Raw genomic sequence first — 9,828 nt, forward strand, 5'->3', positions numbered from 1 at the left:
ATATATATATATATATATATATATATATCTTGAACTATAGAAATCACAAACAGGAAAAAATACAAATTCTGTGGAAAATGGGGATCTTGAAGTCAAAAAGGTTGAGAACCAATGCCCTAAGGTCACATAGTGTTTGCAATGTTAGCGGAAATCACAATTTTTATGCTGTAAACTCAAATTAGTAGCCTCAAACATATTTCCCTAGTATTTCCTCAAACATATTTCCCACATTTCCATAGTTCCCTATCGAACAGTCCCGTTGCGATGCTGACGCTTTTGGGGAAACTCCTGTTTACTGAAGCCTGATTTCTTCACGTTTGTGTAGCTGCCCAAATCAATGGTGCTCTAAACTGCCAAAAAGGGAGGAGCCGATCGCTATATAAGCTGGCTCAGAGCGCCATTTCATAAGAATTTTCTCCTTCAGCGATGGGATCATCTCTTCACTGACTCTGCCGAAGTCGAAGAAGAAGAAGCTCAGCCTGCTGCTCACCGCCGTAGAAGAGCCCCGGCAGTGGAAGCTGGCACTGAAAAGGAGCGATTTTCCTGACATGGAGTCATCGATGGCAATCTCCTCCTTGGAAGCGCCGAAGGAAACTAAGCTTCTTGCAGCTGATGTGGGGCGTTGATCCTCCTTTGTGATGCACACTGACGAGGCGATGTGGGGAGAGTGGAGCATGCGGGGGCTGAGCCGGCATGACGACACTCGAGCCCGCTGTCAGAGCCACTGTTTCTTTCTCTTAGGACAGAATGGAATTGCGAGAGCAGAGTGGGGAGTACCGCCTTCATTAAAGACAAGCGAGACTCATATTCTCACAGTGAGAGCATGATGTCTTTAATGCCGAGTTCACACTGCACGATTTTCAAAGTCGTCGGGTCACCGTGGTTTTCACACTGCACGACTACGGCGACGTGTCAGCGATTCCTTCAGATCGCGTCTTTGATTATTCACACTGCGTGATTGTCACTCGCGTGAACGAGCACCGATTTGCCTCCGATTTTGGGCATTTGTCGGCGATTTTGCAAAACCTGTCGGCGAGTGAAAAATCGGGCTAAAATCGTGCAGTGTGAACTCGGCATAAGGCACTGGAGGATCTCGGCTTGGATTGGTCAGCTCCAGAAGATCCCACCCATGGCCTCCTGTTCCTCCCGTCAATGGCTCGCCCCGTTCCTGCCTGCAGTTCATGAAGAACTCCCCCTATTTGGCCCGTTAATCCCTCCACTTCTACTGCTCTCACCACCGTTGATGCTGCTGAAGACAGAGGTTACAGCAAGCTCCCCCCGGTTGCTGCCCACCATCGGCCCCTAGATTAAAAGCCCTTGCAGTGCACCCATCTAAGCCCTGCAGGATGACATCGGCCTTGGCCAACAAGGCTTATGCAGTGGCCGGCCAGGCTGGCTCATGGCTGCATACGATGGCGGTGCTCCAGGTGTTCCAGGCCAAACTTCTCTGAAGCATGAACGAGTCCGGCCCGGTCCAAAGAGCTGCGCAAGGCGATTGACCTGGCTCTGCGCACCACCAAGACAACGGCGCAGGCAATTGGCAATGCCATGGCTAATTTAGTGGTGCTGGAGCGCCACCTTTGGCTGAATCTTACAGGGATCAGGGATGCTGATAAAATCGCCTTCCTCGACTCACCAGTCTCGCCCAAGGGATTATTCGGCCCTGCCATGGATGGGTTTGCTGAGCGCTTCACTGAGGCACAGAAAAAGTCACAGGCTCTGCGTCACTTCTTGCCCAAGCGCTCCAGTGCTGCAGCTGCTTCAAGTCGCCAGAAGACCCCTTCCACTCAGCAGCCTGCAAAGCCGGTGCCACCTCAGCCCCAGCAAAAATCTGAGCCTGGGCTTCAGCAGCGCCACCGGATGGCAAGACGGTATCCCTACCCGAAGTGCCAAGAGGAGAGGGTCAGTTCTCGCCGAGGCCGGAACTCCCTTGATGAAAGCTCTCTCATTCTCCACCCCGCCGACCATTTCTGAGCGTTGGAGATTTTATTCTAGCTGGGCACGTCCTTCAAGTTCAGCGCGTACCCAAGCAAATTACCAGGATACTCAAAAGAGCATTTCTTCTCTCCTCATATCCACAAATGCCAATACCCTGCCCCCATGCAGCAAACTACCATTCGTAAAAATAGAACCACTTGCCATCCGGATCCAGGCGTGGGAAGCCATCCCGGATGTATCTAGCTGGGTTCTAAATTTCATAAAATAAGGTTACTCGCTCCAGTTCATTCGCAGGCCACCTCATTTCAGAGGTATTACTCAGACTTTGGTACAGGACAGCGAAACTCATGGTGGCGTCATTCAAATTAGGGACTTCACGACCCCTCAGGCCTTATGTCGGCTGCCTCCTCTGTGATTCCTCTAGGTCTGCTCTATATGCGGCCTCTCCAGTATTGGCTCAAAGCCCGTGTTCCATCCCACGCCTGGCACTTGGGCTGTTCTTATATCAGGGTAACCCATCGCTGCATCAGAGCTGTGGCCCCCTGGACAACGGTTTCTATCAGGCATTCAGCTGGGACTGACCTTCAGGAGGAGGGTAGTTATAAGAGACGCATCCAATTTGGGTTGGGGAGCTCCTGGTCATGCATGCATATCAACTGCCTCAAGAGTGCAGTTTGCCTGAACTGGCAGAAAACCTTCCTGCCAGCCTTAAAGGGGTTGTGTTGGACAGACTCAATCTAGGAGCAGATATACTGTCCAGAATGAGCCTTGCATGGCTTGCTGTGCTATAAGCTGCACACAAACCAATGACTGTCTCCTCAGTCGAAAGATTCTGATGAAATGGCGCTCTGAGCCGACTTCTGTAGAGATCGGCTCCTCCCCTTTTGGCAGGTTAGAGCGCTATTGGTTTGTGCAGTTACACAAATGTGAACAAATCAGGCTTCAGTAACATTGTAAACAGGCAGTGACACATTTGTTCTCTTATCTCAGGGAACCGAGGTTACAGTAGTAACCGGAGCGTTATGGATAGTTAATGTTTTGTGTCAGTCTTTTGTAACCTGCATAGATGACAAGATTGGACTTTCGTTAGCAAGCAGCTTGATGAAATGAAAAGCTCATCTTTGTGTCCGACCATTGTAACACCTACAGTGTTGAATGATGATCTGTAAACAGGTCTACTATTACTCTGGCCTCTTCATTTCAGTACACCGCCACTCAGCCAATCAAATCCGAGAAGTGGAACTGTATGATTTTATAGCAGTCCTAAAATTAAAACTGTATTTATGCATACATAGCGAAATGGACTAACACTTGCCACTACTAACCAGATTCTATGGTTAAAGGGTTACTGTGCGAGAAATCTGATCTTATTGTCATTGCTCTCTTAAAATGCTTAAGTGAACATGTAGATTCCACTATTGTCAACCCCAAACTGAGATTCTCTCATTAAAGAGAATAGTTGTAACCTCCTATTCAGGGAGAGGTGCATCACTGAATCACTGTAAATTAATTGTCAATACCATAGAATTACCACAATTAACAAATACAACAAACTTAAAAGTGCAGCTATACTTGACATATCAGATCATGCTTAAGATTCTTTGGTAAAGACAAATCTTATTTACATAAAATTGAAGGTCCAATATATGAATAAAATAATTTATTTTCATTTCTGTTTGCTGTTAATGATCAAGAGAAGGTTTTGTTTTTATTTTTTACTCATTCAGCTGTTCCTTGTTAATTTCTACCCAACAAAAAATTTAAGCTTGACATATTGGGGGGGCATCATTTAAGGTCTAGAAATCAACACTTTTAAATCAAACTTGCATTGTTTTTGAGAAAACAAATTAAATGTCAGCTTCCATCTTTATTTTCAGTCCTTTCCCTGAGCGGAGAAGCACTGATCCATGATACAGCCGAGTCACAAGAAATACTGAATGTGAAATTTTAGCAAGAATCAATTTTTAATACTAAGTTGACTGGTAAACAATCACTTTATTTACCTTCATCTGGCAAGGTACATTAGCAAAACAAGCTTCTTGAATTGTATACTTTGGCTTTAAGACAAAAATGTCAAGAAAAACAACCTGCAAACTGTCACATTTAACAACAGAACTGACTGATGCGGTACAACTGTAGGAAAGACCTTCAGATAAAGGCTCACAAAACTCAATACGCTCTTAGCAAAGTGTTAATGTGATAACGCAAAACAAATCCACTAATCCAGATGTGCTCATAAATCAAAACAAGTGAGACAAAAATCAGGTCATTAATTCAAACCAAACTGCTAAAATGTATGTCTTGATTAATACTCTGTCCTACAGATCAAACCTAGTTTTCAGAATGTGACTTTTTTTTTTCTTTCGCTTTACCGCAATGCTACCTTAATCATTCAAGATTTTAACAATGTGGAGAAATGAATAAAATAACAAATATAAAAATAAATCTACATAATAGAACTTAAGGTGTAAGAGTAGTTATTCCCATTCCTCGTCATCTGCAGCCGCTGCTGGGCTTGGGGCAGATGCTTGTGGTGGCTCATCCGTCTTGAAGGATCCCCCCTAAAAACAAAAGCCAGGGAGACATGCATCAAATTACTACAAATTAAGTTCAGAACAGGGGTTCAGGCAGTCACATGAGAAGTGATATGCATACCTTTCGAGTGTCTGTAGACGCAAACACTTTTCCACGAGGGTTGAAGCCTGTTGTCCCATGAGCACTGAAAGCAATTTCCTCCAGCCATTTGGGAACCTCCTGTTGGGCCTGAGAGATGAAAGTTTATGTTGTTTTATTGAGATCTGAGTGTACTGGACATTCCCACACAGAATCTGCAACATTTATCATTAAAAATATTCCATTATTTTTATTTGTGAGCACATAAAATATGGTAAACCAATGTTTTTTGTAGAATGTCAAGCAAACACATTTGATTATTTACCATATTTAACGTGCTCTGTTTTTGAATGCTCAATATTTATGTGGATAAAAACCTAATTTAAATCTGTTCTTCATATAAAGTAATTTTATAGGCACAATATGAATGTGCACAATTAAATAAGATTGCATAATTAAAGAATAAACACTGCTGTTAAGTGCCTTGGACGGAATATGAAAAGTACGAACCCCTGACAGAACTTTGACTAGAGAGCGAGCTAATGGAGTGTCAGACTCTGGGATAAAAAAGGACACGGCCTGACCGATGTTCCCGCAGCGTCCAGTTCTTCCGATGCGATGGACGTATTCATCGATGCTGCTGGGCAGGTCGAAATTCACAACATGCTGGACCTGCTCAATGTCCAGACCTCTGGCAGCGACAGACGTGGCCACCAGCACCGGACACTGGCCTGTGCGAAAATCACTGAGAGCCTTCTCTCGCTCTCGCTGTTCCCGATCACTATTCAGAAAAGAAATAAAATTCAATTAAAAGCTTTGGACAGGGAGTATTTGTAATAACATGCATCTATAACTCGGACTGGGTATCGATCAAAAATGTTCGATATCGATACCGATACCTTGACTTCAATACCGGTTCCTGAACGATACTTTTTTCGATACCAATTTTATGAAATCCATTTTAACAAGATTACATTACTACGGAAGAGGATTAGGGCCAAGCAATAATAAAAAAATTAAACCATCTTGTGATTAAAGTCATTATAATTAGGGCTGGGTATCGACCGAACTGTGTCGGTACTATCGAGTATCAAAAAATATCTTGTCGTTCGGTACCAAATTTCGATACCTAAAGGGGTTAATCTCGTCAATGTCAGTGAGCCAGTAAGCGTGCAGCACGCTTAATGTGCCTAAATCATGTGCTGGTGATTGACTCTGGCGAGGCATCCAGGAAAACGCGCGTTTCGTGACCATTCATTCACACTGTAGCATCATGCCATTTAAGACAATTTATAACATTTATACAATGCTTTTACTCAAAACTCACTTTAAACCACCACAGTGTGTTTGTAATAACCTCCGATTGTGATCTAATGAGGGTTTTGGTCATATAATGTTACAGAAACATGTTATTTGTAGCCTTTTATATCATGCTAATTGCTACACCTGCTTAGCATTTCTCATGTAAACACACTGTATTGTTATAAAAATAGGCACAATCTCATGAAAATCACATACAAATCATATACTGTCATAATCGCGAGTTTCTTAGCTTCAGGTTTCATCCCTATAAATGTTTTTCTGGAAGTGTAACGCATGCTCATCGTTGGAGACAGGGCGGGATATGAACGTGTAACATGAGCAGTGAATGAGCTCCTCTGAGTCAGAACAGCGATCACGGAAGAGAAAACGCAGCAAAGCGCTGGAAGCAGCATCAGATCGCGTAAATCAGTGGAAAGTGAATAGAAATGATGATTCCGTCTAAGCTATGCGTTTTAAAGCAAAAACACACTAGTGTAAATGTAGCCTAGGGACATTAGTCCTGGGGACATCATCAGTGAAGAGAGGGCTTGTCTGTCTCCTGAAAAAGCAGACATGCTAATGTTTTTTTTTTGAAGAAGAAGAACTACTCCTGGGTGATTTAAAGATCTTAATGTATGCAGCAGTGAGCCTCACATACTGACTTAAAATGTTCATTTTGCACTGAAAGCTATTTGAACTTTATTAAAACTATTTGCACTGATTTATTGTGTTGGTTAAATTTCGTTCTTTTGTGCAGTGGTTCAGGAGATGAGTCTTTGAGTCTGTAAAAACCTCAACAAACAAACAAAAAATTTGTTTTGAGGTAATGTGTAATGAAATCTTGTTAAAATGGATTTCATAAAATTGGTATCAGAAAAAGTATCGTTCAGGAACCGGTATCGAAGTCAAGGTATCGGTATCGATATAGAATTTTTTTTAACGATACCCAGCCCTAATTATAATGCGAGATTAAACTTGTTAAATTTAGAGAAAAAAAAAGTCGAAATAAAATGTTGAGAATAAACTCATTAAATTACGAGAAAAAGTCTTATTTCGAGAAAAAACTGGTTAAATTGAGAAAGTCTAAATTAAATTTTGAGAATAAGCTAATAATTTTAGCGATGTGCTATTTACACCAAGTGAAAATAGCGATTCTATTTACGCTATGTAAAAGTAGCAGATCTTTGCAATAAGTGTAGATAGTAATTAGATGCTATTTATACTTATAGTGACAGATAATATTTGCACCTCAGTATTGTTGTACATTAACAGTATACAATAACAGTGTAAATAATTTTAATTAAAATTAAATAGAAGCTGCCTTATTGGTACAAAGCCCTCCCTATAGCCTACTAACCCTACCCAACCTACCCAATCAATACATTATTAAACATTCGTTAGGCAATTAATTTCCACTTTTCCGATGTGATGTGATGAAAAAAAAAGAAGAGCGAGATCTGCAAAAGGCGGATTCGAACTCCAGTCGACCGCACACGCTTCATCCACGAGCATTGCTCTCTACGACCTCTACGCAACTGCAGACGCTGATTAACACTCTCCAACGAGATGACAAGTGTTTATTCCCAGCATTTTATTTCAACTTTTTTTTTCGAAATTTAACGAAAATGTTGAGAAACTCATAAAATTTCGAAATTAAAGTCGTGTTGACTTTATTCTCGAAATTTAATGAGTTTCTCAACATTTTATTTTGACATTTTTCTCGAAATTTTATGTTTAATCTCACATGAATTTAATCTCGAGATGGTTTTAATTTTTTATTATTGCTTGGCCCTAATCCTCTTCCGTACATTACCTCATAAAACTACATTTTTTGTTTGTTGAGGTTTTAACAGACTCAAAGACTTCTCTCCTGTGCCACTGCATAAAGGAACAAAATTTAACCAACACAATAAATCAGTGCAAATAGTTCAAGTTCAAATAGCTTTCAGTGCAAAATGAACATTTTAAGTCAGTATGTGAGGCTCACTGCTGCATACTTAAGATCTTTAAATCACCCAGGAGTTCTTCAAAAAAAACAAAACAAAAAAAAAAACATTTGCATGTACGCTTTTTCAGGAGACAGACAAGCCCTTTCTTCACTGATGATGTCCCCAGGACTAATGTCCCTAGGCTACATTTACACTAGTGTGTTTTAGTGTCAAAAATTCTGATTGGCTAGTAATGTTAGTTTGGTTGAGAGTGAAAGCTGTACTCCTGTCATACTATTGGTAGGCAAACTCATGGACTCGAAAGTGATATCAACAAGTTTTTTTTTAATGTAGGATTATTTTTTTCCGCAGCCAAACTCTGCACGCCGGAGATCCGGCACGGTGCTGGAGAACTTTAAGCCCTGATAGTAAAAAATGTCATAAATTGTCTTATGTAGCATGATGCTACAGTATGCATGAATGGTCACGAAACACGTGTTTTCCTTTGATGCCTCGCCAGAGCCAATCACTGATTTAGGCTCATAAAACAGGCAGTATAGTTACTGGCTCACCGACTTTGAGATTAACCCTTTAGGGATCAAAATTTGGTACAGAGTGACAAGACATTTTTCAATACTCAATGGTATCTAGGCAATTCAGTTGTTGCCTAAAAAGTATCGAACTCGATACTAGAAGTTGCAATGCTACTGAGACTGCTTTGTTTTCTTCAACACAGTATATCAGCAAGAACAGGTTATTGGAGAGAGAAATAAATAGAGAAAGGGACAGGAAAGAAGGGAGGAAAAGAAAAAAAAAAGTACCCATGGATGCTTGTAGTAGAGATCTTCTCCTGACAGAGAAATGTTGCTATGAAATCAGCACTTCTTTTGGTTTCAACAAAGACCATTGTGCGTTCATTCCCTGTAATTGCAAACATAGTGCCATAAAATTTACCAATTTGCTTAGGATATGAACATCAAAGCTAATGTCAGCATAAAGCGGTTAACAACCCATTTTCATTTTATAATGTATCTAAAATATTTGTGAAACAATTTTAAAATAAATAACTGAATAAACATGAATCGCATAATCGGTTACTGCACACAAACTACTGGAAAATCAGTACCAAACTTTATGTACTGCATACAGTACAGTAGTAGCCTAAAGCCACTCAAAAACAATATAGGATGCTGAGTGCATAATCATGCGCTTTATAAAACACACACAAACACACAGAAACATGTGCAATTAATAAATTTGTATTTTTAAAGTTGATTCCCAACCCTACGAAGATACTCATTATTGTGGAAAAGTGTTGAAAAAACTGCTACAATTGATAAAATGTTACAAGTGTGTGAACATTCTTAATCAATTAGTTCCTCAAAAGGTTATCAAATGGCTTTTGACTTTAAAAAAAAATCTACATGTTTATGCTTCAGTAAGTGAATTGCATATGGAAATTCAACAAGCCCTCAATGTAAAATAATTAAATGTGTATGCATGTGAATGCACCTGTAGATCTGAGCAGTTCAAGCAGCTGGTCTCTCTTGGAGTATTGGTCCACCTGAATGATAGTTTGCTCCACATCACTGCATGCTCCACCAACCACACCAACAGCAAGGAAAATGTAGTCCACTTTCAAAAAATCTGCTGCCATCCTATCATACAACACATGATGCATATATCACTCCTGAAGCCATGAAAGCATCACTCTCACTGAATAGAGATGTGCAAAACACACATTTTCAAAATGATCTGTCTTACAGACAAGTTTTTAAGGGGTGTTTACATAAGACTCATTCTTGTATCTAGTGCTGTGTTCAAAATATCGATACGACGATGTATCGTCACGGAGATTTGACGATACGAGCATAGATACAGCTGGCCCTGTATCGATATTGTGGCACGTGTGCAGCAGTGGACCGCGCTTAATTTGTGTAAAATTGCTTGCTTTCTGAAAACACTGGTTAGCTTGCAGTTTAGCGATCTCCACTTCAATAATCTATTCTCAGAAAAGTGTAATTCATCAACTGTTCATTTACGTCAC

The 9,828-nt window shown here is 40.7% G+C and overlaps 1 protein-coding gene and 1 long non-coding RNA gene across 2 annotated transcripts in view; one reads left to right on the forward strand and one right to left on the reverse strand.

Moving 5' to 3' along the window:
• The window catches only part of LOC107670046 (uncharacterized), a 19,835-nt gene extending 14,125 nt beyond the window's left edge, over positions 1-5,710 (forward strand). The window contains exons 2-3 of the long non-coding RNA XR_001632059.1: positions 3,855-3,858; positions 5,640-5,710. This is a non-coding gene — a long non-coding RNA (uncharacterized LOC107670046). The remainder of the gene's footprint in view (positions 1-3,854; positions 3,859-5,639) is intronic.
• Positions 3,728-9,828, reverse strand: part of LOC107670045 (probable ATP-dependent RNA helicase DDX4) — a 49,505-nt gene continuing 43,404 nt past the window's right edge. Inside the window, exons 18-22 of the mRNA XM_016462523.1 lie at positions 9,294-9,439; positions 8,603-8,702; positions 5,062-5,332; positions 4,594-4,701; positions 3,728-4,499 (exon numbers count right to left, since the gene is read on the reverse strand). Of these exons, the coding sequence (XP_016318009.1) occupies positions 4,416-4,499; positions 4,594-4,701; positions 5,062-5,332; positions 8,603-8,702; positions 9,294-9,439 (709 nt within the window). The 3' untranslated portion in view covers positions 3,728-4,415. The remainder of the gene's footprint in view (positions 4,500-4,593; positions 4,702-5,061; positions 5,333-8,602; positions 8,703-9,293; positions 9,440-9,828) is intronic.

The sequence above is a fragment of the Sinocyclocheilus anshuiensis genome, unplaced genomic scaffold (assembly GCF_001515605.1).
Source record: "Sinocyclocheilus anshuiensis isolate Anshui unplaced genomic scaffold, SAMN03320099.WGS_v1.1 scaffold664, whole genome shotgun sequence".
Classification (NCBI taxonomy): domain Eukaryota; kingdom Metazoa; phylum Chordata; class Actinopteri; order Cypriniformes; family Cyprinidae; genus Sinocyclocheilus; species Sinocyclocheilus anshuiensis.